Here is a 23126-nt window from a genome sequence, read left to right as displayed (position 1 = left end):
AACAAGAAAAGTGGTTCGTTGCCTTGACCACTAGGAAGAGTATTATTTGGCTCGAATTCTGATATAGTTTGTGAAGCATCTCCAAGAATCATTTCAAGTAAGATCAAAATACTCAGAATAAATTAAAACAACATATTGATTTGGACCTTCAGGAGTCACTAAATCAAAGCTGGTCTCAGCTACTTATAAAAAATAGAAAAAAGTCCTCGATGAGGAAAAAAACCGAAACAGTTGAGCACTAGAGATTGGATCATCTTGATCACATGTTCACCATCAGAAAAAATTTTCTTTCCCCATATTTTGGACTGAACTGATACCATGCCGTTGGAAGACAGACCACTATCATCCACACTACTTGTCAATCTTCAAAATCACCGGCATTTTCCAACAAATAGTTTGCTGCAAGCTCCTCATTTTTGTCACAAGCCAAGAAAGCTTCAATAACGAGTGCCCTATCGAACCCCATAGCTTCAAGCTGAACAGAATTTTAATAGCAATATCAGAAAGACCCAAAGAAGCACCAATTAAAATATACTAAAGAACAAGACATAGATCCTGTTCAGTCAAAGGCACATGTCAGGGAACTTGCACTGGATTTGGAGAAGGCACTCAGTTCCCTTAGTTAAGATTTGCAACAAAACTTTTCCATAGGATGCTTACTCTTTCAATAGCCTCTCGTTCCTCCGGTGTAACACTTATAGATTGGGGCATGTCCTGCTCAAGCTGTCCAAATATGTCTCTGCAAAAAATACAATCAATAGCTTGTCTTGCATCTCTTGGGAGCCAAAGCACATTGCAGATTCAAACAGGAGCAGCTAATGTTTAAGAAAAGAGCAAACACGTTAACGAAATACAAGTTCTTGGTATTAAAGCCCCAACAGAGAGCTAAAAGTTAAGAATGTTGATACACACGACATGCTTGCAAACTTCACATTTTGTAGAATCAAATAACAATTGAAAAAACTATCAAGGATATGCACAAGGACAAGGAAACAATGGGGGTGTTTCATTTTACCCAGAAAAATTATAGAAAGAACAATATTATTATCTTCCGAACAGCAGACTATGAGTACCAAAAACTGGTTTAGTACAACAGAATGCTTCTATACAGGATGATGAAATTTAATCGAGAAGCAACTAATGGGGATACAATCCTGAAAACCACATATATTAATTGTCAACAGAGACTGACATACAGGACAACCGTGCAGAAGATCTACACAACATTCCCCATCCACAGCAACAGCTCTGGGATCAATCAGAAAAGAATTCCAAAAGTGCCATAACTGTCTTCCTGAACAAGAAATCCGAACAGCTAGGTGATCACAGATAAAAATCAAGCATGCAGTCACTCAATGCAAGGACATCATCGGACATCCTCTTAAGCATAAAGGAAGATATTACTCAGTACCCTTTCTATATTATGAAGGAAACAGTCTTCTTGACATGTAAATGATCTTACATCATGACATCAATATATGAAACAAGGCTTTTAGAAAGGATAATACACCAAGGGTTTCTGCTCATACGTGCACTCCCCAGAATGGGAATGTGCTTTCTCCTGTCCCTTTTTAAACATCATTATACAGTTAAAACGTAAACCCTTCAAAATATTATCCAACATAACAAATAGGATAGTAATGGAAGAATATGTAAAATAAAAAAAGGCACAACCAGATCTTAGGTCTCAATAATTTACAATCTTCCCATTAACAATGGTTCGTTCTCATGGAAACCACATCTGAAATAGCTTTTTCAAAGTCCACTTACAAATTGCTTCTTTCATCTTTGAAAAATGAAGCGGTTACCGCTCATCTAAGAAAAATATCTGGAGGAATTTGACAAAGGTACCACGGAGTTTGAGGAAATTGTTTTCAACTCCCATAGATAACAAAATTAGAAGCATCCAAAGCTTAAGTACTTAATCCCCTTTTAGAAAAACACAAGATGCCATTTATGGATGTCCTATACAATACAGGCTGCAGTGCCCATCCAAGTAGAAAGGGATATACATACATGGATGAACATAAAGACAGACAAAGTCATCACCTTATAAAGGAATCCATACTAACATGAATTACTGAATGACAGAAAGTGTGTAAGTTTCTTACCCTTCAGATCCTTCAAGTGGTTCATTAATAAGTTGAAGGAATTCTGCTTGGTGCTCCTGAATCAGTCTTAGAAGCTGCGGATTCTGCTTGCTTAATTCCTGCAGCATGGGCTGCAAATAGGATGGTGATTCAGAATAGATATATAGAAGTCAAAAGCCTTTAATAATGTCAAGAGTTTAAATAATGCAGACCTGTAGTATTTGAGGATTTGCCTGGACCATGGAACGGAGAGCTAGGAACTGGAAGAAGGCAAAAAGAAGACTTAAGCTAGATTTCAAACATGTGGAATAAAAAATTGCATTAACTACTATGCACCACATTAAACATCTAGGGATCACAAAAAATAATAACAGATATGGTATACCTAGCTCTTTCAACTTAAAGAATTACTGCCAAGGACGCAAACTAAATTCTCTTAGTTTCTGCATTCAATAGGTCTAGAAAAGTAACTTTTTACCAAATCATTGGCTACCTCATTGGTTGGAGAAATTGGCTATCCCCATGTTGATAAAGATAAACCACTGTAAAGAATCCTATGGCTGTCCCCTATGTTCTACAACCTCCACTTCCACCCTCTTTAAATAAGCAAGAAATAGATAAATCAATAAATAAGTAAAAGAGGGGGAAAAAAACTTATCATACAAGTTAACCACAAAAAAAAATCCACAAGAGAACACTTGATCCACCACAGATCAACTTCGGCTCTACGATCTTATATAAATCATCAAGTTATTTTCATTAAAATCTGCCATAATTGAGTTCTTAGAACTTGACAGCACCCATGTTAATAAAGTATTTGAATCGGATAGTCTCAAGTACTTTGTGGGTGCTTGCCACCCATTACTACCAACAACAATGACAACCCAAATTTCATTTCTTAATGTGCAGTACCAACAAAATAGAACAATTGTAACTAAGAAAATGGCAATATTGATCAACTGTAGTCCAGTTTTAACAGTGTCCTTCTGTGAAATTGTCCCTTATGCTGGAATGAACATAAAACACACAGGATAGTATTGAAATTCAGAAAGAATATATCGTCCAAAGCGACTCCAAGCAACAAACTGCACCTGCGGATTATTCCGGAGGAAATCAAGAGAGCCACTTCCAGCCCCAGTTCCAGTGGTAGGAGCTCCCTGTGCAAGTACCATAGACATTAGTAATACAATTAAGAAAAAAAAAGATCTGAAAACACATGGAAATATGGCTTCTAACAGAACTAGACCTGTGGAAACAAGTTCAATGGAGAAGCGTTCGGTCCTCCAGAAACAGGTGCAGTTCCTGGTGCATCTCTGTCTGTGGTAGCAATAGGCACTTGACTTGATGCCTGCCCTGAAGGACGGGCAACAGGAACAGCCACTTCTGCAGAAGCTGGAATACCCTGAAATAGCAACCCGCCTAACTAAAAGAGTAAAAAATGAGACAGAAAAGTCACTTAAATATCTGCAAGAGTATCTCACAGAATATAGATAATCGACAGCTCGTTCAGGATTATTATAAGCAGCTTGCAGTGCACGTATGACAGTTTCCCTATCCCAGCTGCCTCCACCCATATCAATCAACTGCTGAATGGTTTGCTCAAGATTGTTTCCCACAACTAGGTTAGATGCAGCCTGACCATATGGATCAGCAGCCCTGCAGTCAATCAAACTTGTAGAACTGTCAAATTTCAACAACACAAAAGCATAATAGCATATGTTATAGAAATAGATATGAGAACATGCAGCTATTTTCCATGCAGTAAAGTTACTTATGTAGCAGGTTGGCTTTCCAATGCGATTTTGTGTTGCATCTTGTTGACGGATATTGGTGTACGGGTCCAGGTCTGGACCCGATCCGGTGTGTCCTAATTAGGGCATACTTATATCATTATAATCCTAATCTTTAATGTTAATGAAATCTTAAGAGAGAGAGAGTCTGGCGGCTGGTGGGCACCAGCTCCTCCTCATCCGTGGTTTTTTTCCTCTTGTTGAGGGATTTTCCACGTTTTCGTGTTCCCCGTTTTCTCTTTCTCTGTGTTCGTGTTTCTACATGGTTGACATCAATCCGACCCAAGTAGGCCCATAGATGACACAAATAAAATATTTTTAAGTCACTCTTTTAAAATTTTGAATTTTTATCCCAAACACAATAAAGCAGTTTATAAGTTCTCTGTTTTATTTGTGTCATCTATTTATGAAAATTGACAAAATTGTCTCAAAAAATCCAAAACTTTTAAAAGCATCACAAGATTAACTTAATAAAAACAATTCATAACTACGACAGCCTTCTTATTCTTCTTCTTCTTTCTCTTCTTCTTCTCCAAAAGTATTACAAGATTTTCTTAAAAAAAAAAAATCATATTCTTCTTCTTCTTCTTATCATTTTAAAGTAATACTACTTTACAATAGGAAAACTACTTGCATAAAGGACAGATTCATACTCAGCTGCTCTTTCAGAACCTGCTGCTGTACTCACAGGGGGCCTGTTGATGATATGCCAACAGATTATGAGCAAGAAAAAGAAAAAGATAAAATTAGTTTAAGAAATGGAAAGACAGGGATATACGCTGCTTGTGCAGGAGCCTTGGATTCAGGCACTGTAGGGACAGCAGGAGCAGCTGAGGCAGCAGGAGCAGCTGAGGCAGCAGGAGCAGCTGAAGCAGTAGGAGCAGGGTTGGAAGTTGAGGACTGAACAAAATTAAGAACAATTTAAAAGATATAAAATAAGAACCCCACAACTGAGAACAAAATGTGCAGAGACACTTCAGAGATACCTGAGAAGATGAGCTTCCTCCCTGTGTGGAAGCTTTGCTCTGCATTGAAAAGCAAACAGATAACAATATCAAAAAAACCCACAAAGAAAATTGCCTGAGAAGGAAATTATCAGCCATGCTGAAAATACATAGAAGTATTATAAAGTATAAACCATACAAACAACAGTCAAAAACTTTTGACTATACAATGTGAATGGCCATTTCGAGATCCCATCAAAGTAGGATATTTCAAAGACCAGAATTTCTAGTCAAAATCCTTGAATTGCAATTTACACTAACCAGAGCAATCATGGCAAGAATCGACAGTCACCTGCTTCAGAACTTGCAAATATGTAAGTGGTTTGGAAATAATCATCAATGTAATTTATCTTAATTTTTCTTATTGATAAGGGATCGTCTCATATTAGACTTACACAACATAGAAATGCACACTCAGATGTCCATATACGAGTTCTCAAGTCTACACATGCAAATCTACAAGCAAACTTGCAACAATACTTCAGTAGGAATCCCCCCGCCCTATCTCTCCATTCTTCTTCCCCATTTAGGACCAACAAGCTCCACCCAGAAATAGAGAGAGAGAAAGGGCGACAAAGAGAAAGAGAGAGAGAGAGAGAGAACATAAGCCTCTCTTAAAGAGCCACTAGACCAAAAAAAGCATAAGAGCATGATATTAGAAAGCAAAGAGGAAAAAACTTCAAAGAAGGCTGTTCAATGTCATCATATTGGAAAGTCTCTAATGGCCCTGTTTGCAGTCAGGATCTAACCCGAGCAAACACACACCTTCCCCACCCCCACCCCGTCAAAAAAGAAATTTCTATTGTGTCTACTGCCTGAGAGCCCTATCTTTAGCATGGGTTCTCATATTCTCAAAGTGTTGTCAAAAATAGCATTCTCAAATAATTATCAAACTTTATGAAAATTTTAGAAACTCAAAAAATTTAAAAATATACAAAAATAATAGAAAAAACTATAAAATTGTGAATTTTCTACTAGTTTATATAAAGGCTCAAAATATTTTTTTAAAGTTTAAAAGGAGAAAAAGGAAAGCATACACTTAAAATATATATGAATAAAAACACAAATTTCTGCAACATTTACTTTTTGGCAATATTAACAAAATCACTGTATTTTCTTGACAAAAAGTGTTCTTCATTCTGGCAATCATATCGTGATATTTTCAAAAAAATTATAATATTTGTGACAATAAGTCAAAACTGATCTTAGAAGAAAATGCCACACTTTCACAACATTAGCTTCAGCACATTTACATAACACATACCAGATTCCATTTTCTTTAGGAAAAGAAATTTGTTGTTCACCATTTACATTCATTGTCAGAAATATCGTTTTTTGATTTTCAACAGTGAGATTTTTATCGGCCATTTTTCAGCAAAGTTGTTTTTCTCAGGAAAATCTTGGCACAATAATAAATAACATAAATGAGAAACTAACAAAAAAGACATTGAAAAAACTACTTAAAAGATAACAGTACTGTTTCAATGATGATAGATAACTTCACTTGAGTTTAAATTTGAATTTGTGATGATATTGATGCAAATAACAAGAAAAACAAAAAGAGGGGAAAAAAGCAGGATAAAAACATGATAAAAACTTAATAAATATATTTTCATGTTTTTCTCGTTAATATCATGATATTTTTTAGAATATCGCGATATCTATTACAATGTTTATATTACCACAAAAAAAGGAAAAAGAAAAACTGTGAAAGAATGATACAAATCATGGTTGATGTCAAAATGGCAACCATGCAACTGTTTTTGGCATCTGGATCCATGAAACATACCACGTCTAGAGTTCTCATAACCTATGTCACCTAGGTGCGGGGTGCAGATGCGGCAGATCCCTAAACTTTTAGGGTGTGGCGGTGCGGCGAGAATATTTATTTGTTATTATTAATTTATTATTATAATATATATATATATATATATATATAACCACACACACACACATATAAGAATTAAGAAATTTAGAGTATACACTATAGTCTATAGACTCTATACACTCAACACTACACACTTTATGGATAAATTATATATGAATATTATATATTACATACTTATAAGTTATAATGTATTGTGCATATGAATGTAACATATTAAGCATTAACATGCTTACAAAGTACAAACATTAAACAAGTAAACAACAAAACAACAAAACCATCACAGAACACAGAAATGGAAAAAAATGTTAAACTCTCCTTTTAACGTTAAAATTTTTTTAAAAGAAAAAATATCAAAAAAGGACAAAAATAGGTTGACGAGGTTTGACAGCACCCGACTCGAGTCAAACGCAAGTCGGGTGCATGTCCAAAATGGACAAAAATGATCAGGTGCGGTCAGCCACACCCGACTCTTGTTGACCCGAGTCGGGTGCAAATCCGAGACGCACCTGCACCTGAGTCGGGTCGACACGGGTGCGGAAGTCAAATTGCAGCGTCCAGGTGACTTAGTTCATAACTTTACAAGCAACAAAAAAACCTTTCTTGACACTGAAAATGGCTAAATTGATCTTAGAAGAGATATGCTATATTTTGTAAACTTATCTGCCATTCCTCTATACCATACACACCAAACGTCATTTCCTACAACACAAAGCTTTTGTCATCATCTAAGATGCATCAATGGTATCAATGCAAGGATTACGCCATGTCCAGGAGAAACATGGCTGGCAAAGTTGGACAAGGTAAGTGATCAGCAGCAAAGGAGCAGGAACACACACAGGAGCTTGCAGCCACCATCAGTCAGAAGGAAATATTAATGCAACAAACGTGAGAAAAATTAATCATGTCTTCTCAAACAACCCCCTCCACGGCAAATGCCTCCATAGGATGGAGAACAAGGAGGTGCCCATTAGAGACTAGCAAGAATCAATTTTCCCAAAGTCAACTCAACAGACATTTGAGTTTTCAGGTGCAAGCAGTTCTTTAGAGTGCAATGCTAATCCAAGGGCTAGAAGGTCATGATAGTATCCAATCACATAGAGGCTGAAGCAGTTAGTTAGAACCATCGGTATGAGGCACAAAAGGGCAGGGTATCAGAGTGTGGCTATTGGGATGAGGGTATCGGAGTGGGAGCAGTTCGCCAATGTCATATGGGTGTGCCTAAACGATTACTGCACCATGTCAATGCTGGTGCTAGTGCTGGTGTTGGTCTTCCTCTCACGCAACATGTCTGAGACTCTGAATTCATTTATAATTGATACTGCTATCAAGAGATTTGATACAACAGTCGTGTGGCAAGCCGAACAGGGCCAAGACTCACTATTTTAAACGTGTAATTGACTAAAGTATCCCCAATACAAGAAAATTATAATGACTTAAATATAAATATATATAAATAAGGCTATTAAACAATTAATTAACTACATAACATGTTATATACATACATACATTATATATATATATATATATATATATATATCCTCGCCCACACACACCTAAAATTTTTTGAAAATTATTGTATCCCACAACCCTAAGTCACACGGGTGCGTCAACTATGGTGGTACACCCGCACCGATGCGGGTGTGGCCCGACAATACACCCGACTCGCTCAAACCAAATCGGGTGCTGCTGACCGCACCCATTCCTTTTTTCTCTTGTTTTTTTTTTCATTTTTTTCCTTCTCCTATCTTTCCCTTTTCCCTTCCCCACTCCCCCCGCCCTTTATTTTATTTAATAAAACTTTGAATTTTGTATGAGATTAAGGTAAACTTGATAAAAAAAAGTTTAAAAATATAGACAAATAAAATTACTTATATAACAAATAACATAAATATGTATATATATATATATATATATATAATCATATGCTCTTGCCGCACGCGCACCCAATTTTTTTTGGAACTTGTTGCATCCCGCACAGCCGCACTAGCACCCTCACCCATGTGACATAGTCAGAACCACAGCCACATCCCGCACCCATGTGACATAGGTTGTGGAATTTGAACCCCAACATAACTTCTATGTATCCCTGTACAGGATTCGTCAAGCCAGCTCAATAATTGACTACCAACCAGAGTTTGAGATTCCTAGTAACATGGTTTAAAGTGGCAACTTGAAGCTTAGTCCAAGTATTTATTAGGAGACTGCAAGAAGACCTAATTGTAGAGATTTAGGCCACTCACAATGGACCCCAGTGCACTTTTCTTTTATCATACCAGAATTGCAGCAGAGAGAGTAAAATCAATTGGTAAAGGTGCCCAATCAATGACAACCAAAAGTCGCATCACAAATATTTGATGAAATCACAACTCATTACTGCAGTGCAAACCAAAGCCACCAATATCTTTTTTTCTAATGTGATATTAATGTTAGCAAAGGGGGAGAAAAAAATGTGAAAAAGACACTCTTTTTGGAAAGAAACAGGAAAATAAATTTAATGCATTACATTGCATTTTCTTTATCTTAGTGCTTGTTGTCATTGTTTAAAACTTTAATCTTTGAAGTTAAAATTAAATTATTTATCATCACGTTTATCAGTGCTAACACATCATTTTGATAATTTATCAAACTGCTTTTTCTATTTTTATTACTTTCTTATTCATTTTCCTTTTACCTAGTTTTTAGTATTTTTTATTTTTTTAAAAATGGTCAAGATTTTCCAAAGGAAATAACTTCCCCAAAATACCTGAGAAAAACCACACTGTTAAGAACCCAAGAACAGCAACATTTGTGGCTAAGCCACAGAATTTGAAGACTCAAACCAACTCCAACCCGCCAAGAAACATGAACCGACCTGTTGGGGTGCCTCTCGAAAAGATCAAATTCCAAGCAAATCAACGAGATCCACAAGGGGTTGTCTTATTACTGTGATGAAAAATGCCAACCTTCTCACAGGTGTAAGACCTTGCACATGTTCAAGGTGGATGGATGAATAGCTGGGAGTAGACAGAATCATTGTAGAGGATTTGCAAACATCAAGAATATCGTACACATGTTTGTTGGGACCCAAGTACCACAAGATAATGTTGTACAATGAGTAACACAACCTGTATAGGTTGGCTCCATAGTTAAATATGTACTGTAATGAAAAAAGTTGCAACTTTAATTTTTTTTGTATTAAAAATTCACCAAAAAACTAAAATTCAGAAAAATGCAAAATAATAAGAAAAAAATTTATGTCAAAAAATAAATTACATAAATATAAAAAATAAAAAATACATGTCACCCAGAAATTTTATGCTTTCATTAGAAATAATCTAAATTGACCATTTAAATTACTGTAAACTTAAATGGGTATCAAAATAAATAAGTTTTTATTATCCATGACTTGCCTTCAAGTCTTTAAGCAATTTATGGTCACAAAATTTGAATTCTTGCCTTTTTATCTTTGACAACAAACATACACCACATTACATACAACATTACCATAGGCCATGACAGTGCAACGGAGGTGCAAAGGCCGACTATTAAAATCTTTCTTGCAAATCCAACTTGACTAGTGTTCTTCTCAAGTTTTTGCAATAGATTTTTTTTTGGCATTATTACTCAGCAAGTTTGTCTTTCTTATATATATATATCTATATAAGAGAGAAAATTATAAAATTATAAGCTTTATACTGATTACCCATAGACATTGTATTGAGAATTTGAAAGTCATAAAATATTAAAATTAATCTAAAAATATTTATAAAAGGAAAAAAAGGAAAAAAATATTGCAAAAATATCATGATACTTTCATGTCCACAATACTTACAAAATATTGTGATAGTTTCCCGTTTCTCTTTGTTTCATGCGTTTACAGCATTTATCACAATATTTGTAAATATTGGCAACATTTATGAATGTGTTGAGTGGTTTTAAGCAATGTTATCCGTATCGTACGATACGGACGCGTATCGTACGATACGTATCGTCCGTATCATAGTTTTCGATACGATACGCTTAATAAATACGATACGCGTACGTATCATACGCGTATCGTGCGATACGGTGGGCGTATCGCACGATACGTGCGATACACCCCCGTATCGCACGATACGGGAGTAAAATTAAAAAAGGGGCCGTCAGCCCCTTTTTGCTTCTTATTCTCAAACCGACGCTCCTCTCTCTCTCTCTTCTTGTTTCTCAACGCTGCGAGAGACGTGGGAGGGAGAGATTTTCTCCATTGCATCAAGATTTGCTGGTGAAAAAGCTTCATTTCTCGTTGTGGGGAGTCTTGGGACGGTGGGAAGCTTGGAGAAAGAGGGTTTTTTGGTTTTTAACACCAAGAAGGTAAGAAATAACTCATTTTTGCCGTTGAATCGTTCATTTCTCTTATTTCCTACATTTATTTGTATGTTTTTACTTGTTTTGTGAAGATATAATGTCGGATCCTGCATGGCAGTGGTGTACAAGGGTGAATCCCAAAGATAGATTAAGAGTTAAGTGCAATTATTGTAAGCAAATCATATCAGGAGGGATTTCTCGCTTTAAACACCATATAGCTGGTACACACAGCGATGTGGCTGCTTGCAATGGCTCCCAAGAGATCCCATTGCCAGCGTATGTAAAGCACTAGTGTCAGCAGCTTCTTGATGCAGTGAAAGCAAGTAGGATTGAAAATGACATGGAAGATGCAGAGGAAGGATATGGGGACCCACATGAAGGAGAAGAAAGTGAAGGTGAAGATGTTCAACTTGAACAAGAAGATGTTGATGTCAGTTTGGGAACAACTAAAGGGAAAGGCATCATGCATGGAGGTGGTTCTTCTGCAACTGCAACCAGAAAAAGAAGAGGTGCAAGTATAAGTTTAGTTTCACGAGGACGTGGCAGAAGTCAGGGTCGTACTGGTGGTGGTAGAGTACCTACTATGAAGTCGAGCAATATGTCTGGTTCGATCAAGAATTTTTTTCCCAATTATACTGCTGCTGGTGCTCAGCCTGAGATTCGTATAGCCATGCAATCAAAGGATATTATTGAAGCAGCAGATGAAACCATAGGAAGGTGGTTCTATGATGCATCCATTCCCTTCAATGCAGCAAACTCTTATCATTATCAGCCTATAGCAGATGCGATTGCTAGTGTAGGGTGAGGGTATAAAATGCCCTCTTTTCATAAATTGCGAGGTAAAATTCTCAACAATATAGTTAGAGATGTGAAGACATATTGTGATGAACTAAAATTGAGTTGGAAAGCTACAGGATGCAGTGTAATGGCAGATGGGTGGACAGACATCAAGAACAGAACATTGGTAAACTTCCTTGTATATTGCCCTCTTGGTACTATGTTCTTAAAATCTGTTGATTTGTCTGATACTCCGAAGACTGCTGATGTGTTGTTTGGGATTTTTGATAAAGTTATAGAAGAAGTTGGGCCTGAAAATGTCGTACAATTTATCACTGATAATGCAGCAAATTATAAAGCTGCAGGTGAAATGTTCGCAGCACGATATGGGACATTTTATTGGAGTCCATGTGCTGCTCACTGTGTAAATCTTATGCTTCAGGATCTTAGTGAAAGGGATGATATGAAGTTGACGGTTCACATATGCCAAGAAATCACGAAGTTTATTTACAATCATGCTTATGTCTTGAATTTGATGAGGAAATTCACAAATGGGGCTGAATTGATTCGACCTGCACAAACACGGTTTGCTACAAATGTTTTGACTGTGCAGGGTATAGTGAAGCAAAGATCTTCTCTCAGGCAGATGTTTTCAAGTGATGATTGGGCTGCATATCCACATGCCTATAAAAGAAAGGCTACGACAGTTGTGGATACCATCTTCGATGTTGACTTTTGGGAATCATGTGTGCACTTATTGAAGATTTGTGTACCTCTAGTGAAAGTCCTCAAATTAGTTGATAGTGAAGATAGACCTTCTATTGGATATTTATACGAGTCTATGGATAGAGCCAAGGAGGCCATTAGAGATAATATGAAGGGAAAAAAGAAGTTGTACATGCCTATATGGAAGATTATAGATGAAAGGTGGTCTGGACAACTTCATCGCCCACTTCATGCAGCAGCCTACTACCTAAATCCTGCTATTAGATATCTTCCCACTTTTAAGAAGGACAGAGAGGTCGAGTATGGCATGTTGGATTGCATTGATGTATTAGTAAGTGATAGTAAAGAACAAGACGCTATCCATATGTCGATCAACAAATACGATACGGCTTCTGGTACCATGGCGAGAGACACAGCAGTTCGATGCAGGACAACTATGCGTCCAGGTATTAGAAAAATAAACTTTATACTTTTTGTTATTTAGCTTTTATTCTACCTTCTCATATATTTATTTCTGACAACATTTTTACTTTCCATCTGTTATTAGATTTGTGGTGGGAAAGGTTTGGGCCTGATTGCCCAGAATGAAGGAAGCTTGCAATTAGAATCCTCAGTCAAACATGTAGTGCAATTGGATGTGAAAGAAATTGGAGTGTATTTCAGCACATCCATAGTAAGAAGAGGAATAGGCTGGAACATAAAAGGTTGAATGACCTTGTTTATGTTCGTTATAATATGAAGTTGAGACAAAGGTAAACATTTTTTTTGTTATACAAGAATATCAAATTCTAATATATATTTTAATCTCTAACAATTTGTTAATTTTTTCTCTTGTTAGGCAACTAGAAACAACATCTACGAAGCATCACAATCAATATGATCCTATCTTCATTGACCATTTTGATATATTAGATTCTTGGGTTGAAGAAGAACCAGCTGCAATACTTGATGAGGACGATCTTGATTTTTTGAATGTTGAAGGAGCAACAGAGATTGTTGAAGAAGGAGAGGCTGGGGGGGAGCAATGGAATGTTGGTGACATTCCATTTGCAACAGAGGGGATAGAAGAAGAAGTTAATGAAGAAAATGAAGATGATGATGAAGAATGAAGATGATGATGCAAATGACGATTGACGATGCTTTTTGTTTTGAGTTTTGAAAACTATGTCAATATGTTCTGAGTTTTGACTTTTGAACTTATGAATTGTGATGTAATTGAATACTCTTAGGTTGTTTAGTATGTTATTTTGTTTTTTGAATGTTTGATTTCTTATTTTGGAATGTCTTGTTCATATGCATAGCTCACAGGTCATACTTCATATACATGAATGATGAATGTTCCTTTAAATACATTTTTCTTGAATTTTTCTGATTTTTACTAGTTTTTTTGGATTTTTTTAGAATTTTTCTGATTTTTTTATCTATTTTTTATAAATTTTTAATATTTTTTACAAATTAAAAAATTAATTTTACGATACGTTACGATACGGCGTATAGGTCGGCCCGACCGATACACGATACGATACGGCAGTGATAACATTGGTTTTAAGTAAAAGATGAACAGGTGGCAGGACCCCAGGACTGTAGTGACATTCACCTCACAGACCATCAGTCTGCTAGCTCCAATCTAGGCAACTAAAATGATCTACAAAGTGAAGTCAAATATTCTTGAAACAGCGCAAGCAAGGAAACGTAAAATAGGAGTCGAGTAAAAAAATCCTTCCCCTAATGAACTTCACTTCTTTTCCCCATTTGCACATCTAAATAAGAGATTCTTCCAAATAAACTATAATGGTAATACATGTAACTGATTCGACAGACGATTAGGCATTAACATTAATTTATCAGAGTTGAATTTGTGACGGACTAGGTGTTCCTTATTATTAGCAACTTGGAAGAAAAAAATTGACATTAAATACCTTGCTGAGCATGACAACAAGAAAACCATTTTCGCTAACTTTATTGTCTTCCAAAGTCGTTTCATCTTTCAAGACCTTGCCATTATGAATCAAGAGCTGTTGAGCATAAGGAAAGTTGTCTTTTCCTTGTGCCTCTTCAATATGCTTCTTAACAGCAATAACCTACAGAAATTATGCTGGATTAGTATCCATAGACAAGTTCCCCATAAATTATCACAAGAATAACAGGCAAGACAAAGTAGATATAGTCACAAGAAAAAATAAATAAATGGGTACAGATTAAGCCATTCAGCTTTCTATTTAAAACATAAAATATTCAACTTTTGAAAACTCGAACAAGGAAGCTGACCATTCCCAGCAAGTTGTTAATTAGATGCCCTTGGAAGTTAAACCACCTAGTTTGCGGTTCCTAAGAAGACAAATCAAGAAACAAGGCTGATGCAAATAATCCCAGAGAATCATTGCCTATACATGTAATTCATGGTGAAGTAGATAAGTAAATCAACCTAATAGTCTAACCTATTCATGTGCTAAGGAGTCGTCAATGTAAACAATGTGCACCTAAAATTATTTCAGCTTATCATGTCATAGGATTCCAAAGTCCAAAACATTTCGGATGCCATAGGTGGTCAGATGCACACTACTTTGTAAAATAAGGTAACTAAAGCTGTGTGTGTAAATATAAGTTCTCTATATAAATACATACATAAATTTCTACATATGTATGTTCAATAATATCTTTATTGTAGTTCTGTTCTTTTGCATCTTCTTCTAAGTTGTCAAAATCAGAAGTCGGACACAGGTTAAGACCCTGAAAAAAGTAACCAGGACTAAACAGTCCAAGTTGGTCCAAATCGGTTGAAGGTAAACAAATAGACATATATTAATACGAAAATAAATACATGAACATGTACATATATACATCAAAGTTTTGACTGTTGACCAATAACCTGGCTGATCAATTGACTAGTTGCTGATTTGTAAACAAGTGGATCAATAACCAACTCAACTGACTAGTCAGACTTATCTTAGCTCAGCCATATATGGCTGCTAGAGCTAGCTCATGGCTAGTCCAATGTCTAGATTTCTAGCCATTGGAACTAGTCCACCCACTAATTCAGTCTTCTGCTGTATATACAGAGGTTTAGCAGCTTCATGTAAATTTTGAAGTTTCAAGACTCCTCTTTAATAAAATTCAATCTTACTTATTGATTGTGTTGTTGTTTGAGAGATTGGTGCTTTAGCCTTGACATTTATTCTTGATAACCATTTTGTTTTCTTGTATTCACCATTTCATTATATAGTTCCAGAGCCGACGCAACTGACATAGCATAAGCGCTACTGCTGCCTTTTTCATGCCCTTGAGAAGCATTTTGTTGATGATCGTTGATCCTTGTTGTGTGGCTTATGCTCATTATATACACAATGCAAGGGATTGTGGTCGTTATTACTTGAAGCTCTTTCAGTGCCTTTTCTCAAGTCTTTTAAGTAAGTTTCCTTAATGTTCATCACAGGAAAAAGAAAAATATATTAGACATTATGAAAAGAAATGGAACGTTTAGAAACTGAATAGTGGGGCTCTTAAATGATGATCTGACTACTAGTGTAAATTTTGAGAGGTTTCAAGGTAATCCATCAAGCAAAGACTTATCTCGACGAAACACATCCTGTGAAGGATGTTGCCCACATATGTAATCTTCTAGAAAGAATTATGAGTATACAACAAGGAGATAGGATCATTAGGAAACATCTTGGAGTTCTCACTCAACTTTGGGTTGTAACTTGTATGCTTTTTGTGAAACAAAAGTGGCATGTCCATTGAGATTTTTCTCATTGTCACCAACAATTAGAAGAAGAAAAAATTTACAAGATTGGCCTTGGATCTGAATTTGAGGGAAGTTGGACATCTCTCTCTCATGGGGAGCATGTTCCTTCAATTCGATAGGCCCTTGCCACGTGACCAGTGGAAGAGAAAAGGCTCTTCAAGGCTAGAGACAAGAAAGATAGTGTCCTTCTTCAGGTTCAGTTCAAATGTCAAAGCAAATAGACCACTTCAATTTGAGCAACATTATGATTTGTCATGAAGAACTAAAAACTCTACAAGTCGTCATTGTGGGGAAGTGAAACACATTAAACCGAGATGCCTTAACTTAGAACCCTTCAAAAATATACGAGAGCTGTCATCATGGAATCTCAAGAAGGTGAAAAAGAAAGACTAAATAGCAATTAGATGCAATGTCCTGCTGCCTGCACAACTCATGGAGGCACTTCAGCCTCTCACCAAGGGTAACTCACCCATATAGGAAGTTGTCGTCCCTGCATCTTTTCCACCAGCTATTCCGACTTCGCTCTTACACTTTGGAGAGGAATGTCTTTCAAATTGTTATCCCTGTCCCATGCTATCTTTATTTGAAAGGCTCATGGCACAGCCATTGGAAAATATTGGAGGTTTCGAAAAGACTTTGAATCCAAATTTTTAAGATTCCCAACATTAGGTGCATTTCAAAGCGAATTTTAACCCCTTATTTGGTGCTTAAATGGCCAACCATGGGCCTATGGTACCTTTTCTCATCAAAACAGTGTCCCATATAGGAATCATCAACCCAAGAGGTTGATTTGCTCTAGAAAAGGAGAACCATATTACATGGATTTTTTGAACCTATCAAAGTGTCCATTCTGTAATGTGAACTTGGTACCAAAGATTGGGAGTTTAGGACACTCCATAGCCACAGATCGCATTATTTCAGAAAAAGCAAGATATTGATGCAAAAAAAAAAAAGAGATCGCCATAAAAAACCCAAAAGATGCACCTAAAAAACAGGAAAATAAATTTAGCGTGTTTTATTTGTGATTTTTCCTGTTTTTCATTTTTCTCTTTTTTAATGTTAATTTCATCATGGATTAAACCTACCAACTGACCAAGACATAAAAGAACTATCTTCCTCTCTCAAGAAGGTCCACTAGGATCATTAGAGCCAGTCGAAGACTTACTTCTTAGGAATTGTTCACCCCTAGATATGGAGCATGTATTCTAACAATCGACTCTCATCATGAACCCACATTATCATGAAGCCAAGCAACAGAAATAACGAGTTCAGGCCATGAACCTTGAACTTCTTACCCTTGAGAAGCATAGAACTTGAGAAATTCAACTTATTCCCCTAGTTAAGAAAAAACCATTCGGTGTAAATGGATTGTTGAAGTCAAAACCAAAAGTGATTGGTCTTTAGAAAGATAAAAAGCTACGTTGTTTGTATAGAATACTCTCAAAAGCATGGAATCAATTACAGTTAGACCTTCGCTCTTCTTCACTGCACAAAAACTATTAGAACATTAATGGCCCTGCTTCTATTAGTAAGTGGCCCTTGTTTCAAATGCATGCAAAAAAATGCTTTCTAAATGACAAAATAAAAACCACATATTGATCGACCTCCAAGAATGGGAGCTCGTCAGTTAAGACAAGCTTTGTATGGCCTTAACCAAGCTCCTAAGGCTCGGTATGATCAGTTTAGCAATGTCATCAGCAATCTTGTGTTTAGATCTTGTCATATGGACATTTGCCCTTTTCACTAAAAAGAAGGCACATGTGTATTCAATTTCCTTTTAGTTGTATGTTATGCTATTAAAATTGGAGGTCAGATAAAGATGGTTAAAGACGTTAAAATTTAAAAATATGGAATTAATCTAATAAGAGGATTTCTTAGAAAAGAATTTGAAACATCTAATTTAGGGTGCTTAACTTACTTTCATGGAATTAAAGTGGTGTGTTCACATCATGGTTACTGGTTGATTGTAGCATTATTGAAAAATCACGTATTTCAGATGATAAAGTTATTGACAGTCTGAGACGCCAGAGATTCTTGAATCAAATATGAGGATTAGTGCTGAAAAGTTGTTGGACAAGTCAACTCTATAATAACTAATTGGAGCCACATTGTATCTTTTGTTCACATAGTCACGCATAGCTCATGTGGTTCACGCTGTGGGTCAATTCCAACATGCCCTCATTAGAATTCACATCGGTATAGTCCATAAACAGCTTGATCTATCAAGAATGCCACATCCAAGGATTTGTTTTGCCTTCATATTCTTCATCAGATTGAGCTGTTTATACTAATCAAACCTGCATAATAACATTTGTTCTCACTAGATGTAACTAATAGCATGTAATGGAACTGAAATATAGTTAATGAGAAATGACTACTCAATCCTATGAAACCCAAGCAGAGAAAGGAGGATCCATGACTTTTCCAAGTTCTTTTGTGTTGCATTTTCAGAGGCAATCAAGAAAATGGAAAATAAATGTCATTGAAATTCTCTTATTGCAAATTTTCCCCAATCTTTATTCTCACATTACGAATACAGAAGGCCCTAGCAGCACATGTACAGCATTGAATCTATAAATACAAGAATACACAAAAAATTGTACAAATGACATAATAAATATACACCTGGAAATAAAACTCGAGAAGATGAAAATAAAAGACATAAGACGGGGGAATGGGGAAGAGAGAGAGAGAGAGAGAGAGAGAGAGAGAGAGAGAGAGAAAGACTGCCCCTCACCGTATCACTGGGCTGAACCTTAATCTCAAAGTGGCTCCCCTTTAGTGTCTTCACAGTTAACTTCATTGTGAACACAAGAAGAACCCCGGAAAAGAGCAAGCAGGATCTGCCGGGAACCACCGGCCTGATGACTGAGAAGATCTTCTCAGAACCAATAAAATTAGAAGTACCTTACGACTTCCCCTTTAACCGACCTTAATGACCTAAAGAGGAAGAGGGAAAGGAACACGTTAGGACAAACACACACACACACACACAACATATGAGAGAGAGAAAGAGAGAGAGAGAGAGACTTAGGACTTATCCAATGGATAGCTTAAGAAAACCTGGTCTTCTAAAAAGCCTACTCTTATATCTTTGGTCTTTGAAGACCCTAAAGATGTTACCTTGCTGTGCAAGTGACAAATATTGAAATAAATTGGATATCTATTTAACAATAAACCTATTCCTAATATCTTCTGATATTAGGTATGTCCACAATTATAAATATTGTTTACAAGTTTTAAATGGCAAGGTTTTTATCAGGTGTAATACGGCAAAGTTATTTTTCTTTGGAAAAATCTCTGCAAATTTTAAAAAAAAAATGAAAAAAAAATCAATTGCAAAAATAAAAATGTAGTAGTAAAAAATGCAAAAAAAGCCAAAATGTAAAAAAAAATAACATGTTTTTTTTTGTCATCTTTTTTGAAAGGACGGGTCTTTTAGCAGTTTTATACGGCTGACCCATTTTTGAAGTATAAAACAGGTTTTTATTCCAAAAATACGCATTGTCACAGACTCAAAATGATGCAAGTAAAACTTAAATAGTTTCATAAGCAAAAGGTAGTCATTTTCATAAACAATATCATGTAATTAACAGAAGTAACTATTTTGTGGGCATATCTCTAGTCACACATGATCAACATCTTAATGCTTGCTCATGGTATCATTTGTCGCTTCAGAAATGAGGTTCCAAGCAAAGCTCCTAAAACTATCAGGCCTTAATTTAATCAAGTTAATCCAAGTAAGAAGATCCTCAAGCTTAATCACAAGTTTGGAAGAGGCTTCAATGCTAGAGAGCAACTAGCAAATTGCTTCCTATGTTTGAGTAGAGGACCAGAGGTGCTAAAAATAAGAGTGGCATACAAAAGAACGTATAAGGAACTATCATAATCAGCCCATCTATCCACTAGCGTGCAAGCAGCATCACCAGCAGAAAAAGAAACCATAACAGTGGGGAATACATTTAAGTCCAAAACATATGAGTCCTCAAATCATGTAAGAGTATTCATAAAGCAGTGAAATAGAGAGAGAGAAAGAGGTAAACATACTAAAGTACCTATGCTCTTCACATGAAGAAAAGCAAACCCAAAATTATCCAACATGCACAGACGAAAAGATATGCTTCCCAAGCTGTAATCAATAATCCAATCACTACACTTGATCTTAGCGAAAAAGCTCAGAAAGGTATCAATAATCCAATCACCAAAACTAATGAATAAAACACCTAAATATCATACTCAAATCTGATATTCACCTTTAAGTCAATATTAGAGATGGATTTACTTTGTAGACCATTTTTTCAGAATACTAATCTTGAGAAACTTAAATTTGTTAAATGAGAAAAGCAACTTCAAATAAGAATGTTGATAAAAAAAGTAGAATTTTTTTAAATCTCAAAACCTTTTGCATTGAAAATAAGTGTGGCTCAAAAGATCATGACAACCAAGCCGAAAATAATACGCTTGTGTATACTAGAAAGTAGAAAGCATAAATACACACCATTCACGTGACTTTAAGTCCAATTAGCATTCAGCAAGCATAAAAGCTGCAAAAAGAAGAAGAATTTGATTTGTGTGACGGAGAAATGAGACATCTCTTGTCATACGATAACAAGAATTCAAAATAAAGCACGTCAAATCAAAAGAATCATAGGACCAATAGGTAAGTTTCAAATTTTTAGTTGACATGTTCGACATCAAGAAAGTCCATTACAATCCATACACCAACAACGGCGCTCGTGCTTTTCGGCAGTAGTCAAAGTTCATATTAACAAGAGCAGAAAAAGGAGAAGATAACACAGTTGTAGGGCGTTAGACATCCACAAAAAAAAAAAAAAAAAATGGACAGGACAAATCGTTCATAAGGGAGCGAGAAAATCAAAGGAAGTGTACTACATTCGTTTGCACACTTTGAATCTCGTAAAAACTGTACGATAATACAACCGAAACTTCCAACTTTAAGGAACAAGAAATCCCTAATCATGCTAACCCAAAATTCTTCTTGCATTTCACTAATTCTACATCATTCCTATGCATCACGAATCAAGCAGATATCTTTCATGACGTTACAAATTTTGATGACAGGCAACGATTTCGTCCGACAAACCATCCGAAACACAACCGGGTCCCCCGAATTCTCCATCACAAGATCGACGTCTTCATTATTTCCACCGCAACCATTCATAGAAAAAAGAAGGGTCTACCAAAGAGACAACAGGGAAAAGCTAAACAACTCAAAGGATTGAAAGACGCAGCAAAAACTAAAAAGTCAAAGGGAGAGAACAAGGGGACCCGCGAGGGGAAGAGTAGGCGGCCGAACAAGGACCACCCTTAGGCCCTTCCCAGCGGGCAAGAGAGACGGGGAGAGTCGGCCAAACAAAAGGCCGGCAGTTAAGCAAGCAAGCAAGCGCTCACACACGCACACACACAGAAAGGGAGAGAGAGAGAGAACCTGCTCCGACGTCGGAAGCCCCCGTGCCGCAGCGAGGAACAAGGGCAAAGTTATGCGTGAGTGAGCAAGCGCCGGAAAGAGAGAAAGGGAGGTGTTCGGAAAAGGTAAGGGAGAAGGGAGGCCAGGTTTGCCAAACGGGGAAGCCGGCTTTTTGACGCCCCAAAAAAACGTATTTTTTAACCTGCTTTTGGCTTCCGCCCAAACAGGACTTTAGCTGAGCGCGAGAGAGAGAGAGAGAGAAATACTTCCTTTCTCCAGCGGGCCCACTCTTCAGCTAACAGCTGGCCGTAGCCACAGGAGATCTTTTAATTTGCCCACGTTATTCTACAGCGACCTGTTGCGACTAACGTCTGCAGCATTTTCTAACATCCCTAAGATGGATATCCTTCAAATTATACAGCAACAACGTGAAGTTTGTTTATAAATTTCTCATTGCTCTCTTAGAGATTACGTTCATCTTGAATGTATTGCATTTTGAGGGGTACATTTTTCACTACCACTTCTATAATCTCTGGTTAAGTACAAAGAAAATGCTCAGACTTAAACCTCATTGTGAGAGAAATGAAGGCGTGTAGGCTAATTTTTGGGGTGTTTGGCAAATATAAACACTAATTAATATAATATTTGATGATGAGACAGATTTATCAAACATTTGACCCAGTTTTTGTGGCAGATCATAAAACATCATGCTAGTGTTTCTATTATCAAACAATCCCTTGGAAGTTATCTGGTAACAGTAGTAACATATTTGATGAATCATAAAAATGAGACAGATTCATGAAACGCCAAACAATAACAATGTGCTACTTTACTAAGAATATTCATAGGGTTGGTGTCGACAGTGGCTCAGACCAAGCACTATTATAGTCATCAACGTGGTTCTAAGTTCAGTTGACAGTTGACACTGTCCTCGTTGAACTCCTTTGTCCATCGTTGCGTGCTGCAATGGCGCCCGACGTGCCCACACCACCAACACCATCACTGATGCTTGTGTTATTTGAGTTCGGAAGAGTGAGCTTTGGCACTGCAAGACAGACCATGAGTAGGGCTGACAGGAGGCTTCTGAGCTTCAATTATGAGTTTCTCTCTCTCTCTCTCTCTCTCTCTCTCTCTCTCTCTATATATATATATATATATATATATATATTAGAGGTGTGTCACCCTTAAGCTCCTTTTTATAAAGCTAAAACCCTAATTCTAAGTTTTGTGAAAATTCACATAATTAACCACCTACATGAAATGTATTTTCATGAACTGTAGTACTCTAATCTACTCAAAACAAGATTGGTCCCGGGAGAGGGCATTTTGGCATTTTGTGGACTAAATTTCATCCG

General features: G+C 36.6%; 2 protein-coding genes across 3 annotated transcripts; one reads left to right on the top strand and one right to left on the bottom strand.

Annotated features, from left to right (window-relative positions):
* LOC116250468 (ubiquitin receptor RAD23b-like) lies at positions 1-21995 on the bottom strand. Of its 2 annotated transcripts, XM_050076684.1 has the most exons (14): positions 21793-21995; positions 20399-20472; positions 19081-19283; positions 14518-14679; positions 4867-4905; positions 4659-4780; positions 4534-4575; positions 3572-3746; positions 3337-3492; positions 3182-3247; positions 2303-2350; positions 2112-2221; positions 661-739; positions 1-475 (listed from the first exon to the last, which is right to left on the bottom strand). In XM_050076684.1, the coding sequence occupies exons 3-14, from the start codon at positions 19144-19146 to the stop codon at positions 359-361; spliced, it is 1182 nt and encodes a 393-aa protein (XP_049932641.1). In that variant the 5' UTR covers positions 19147-19283; positions 20399-20472; positions 21793-21995; the 3' UTR covers positions 1-358. The 2 variants fall into 2 exon arrangements, with proteins under 2 accessions (XP_049932641.1, XP_031479953.1); XM_031624093.2 differs by lacking the exon at positions 20399-20472.
* LOC126409899 (uncharacterized) lies at positions 10918-14509 on the top strand. The gene is made up of 2 exons (XM_050076685.1): positions 10918-11101; positions 11188-14509. The coding sequence occupies exon 2, from the start codon at positions 11910-11912 to the stop codon at positions 13080-13082; it is 1173 nt and encodes a 390-aa protein (XP_049932642.1). The 5' UTR covers positions 10918-11101; positions 11188-11909; the 3' UTR covers positions 13083-14509.
* Positions 21996-23126: the final 1131 nt, after the last annotated feature.

The sequence above is a fragment of the Nymphaea colorata genome, chromosome 3 (genome assembly GCF_008831285.2).
Source record: "Nymphaea colorata isolate Beijing-Zhang1983 chromosome 3, ASM883128v2, whole genome shotgun sequence".
Classification (NCBI taxonomy): domain Eukaryota; kingdom Viridiplantae; phylum Streptophyta; class Magnoliopsida; order Nymphaeales; family Nymphaeaceae; genus Nymphaea; species Nymphaea colorata.
This window is presented reverse-complemented; position numbering and strand designations above follow the sequence as displayed.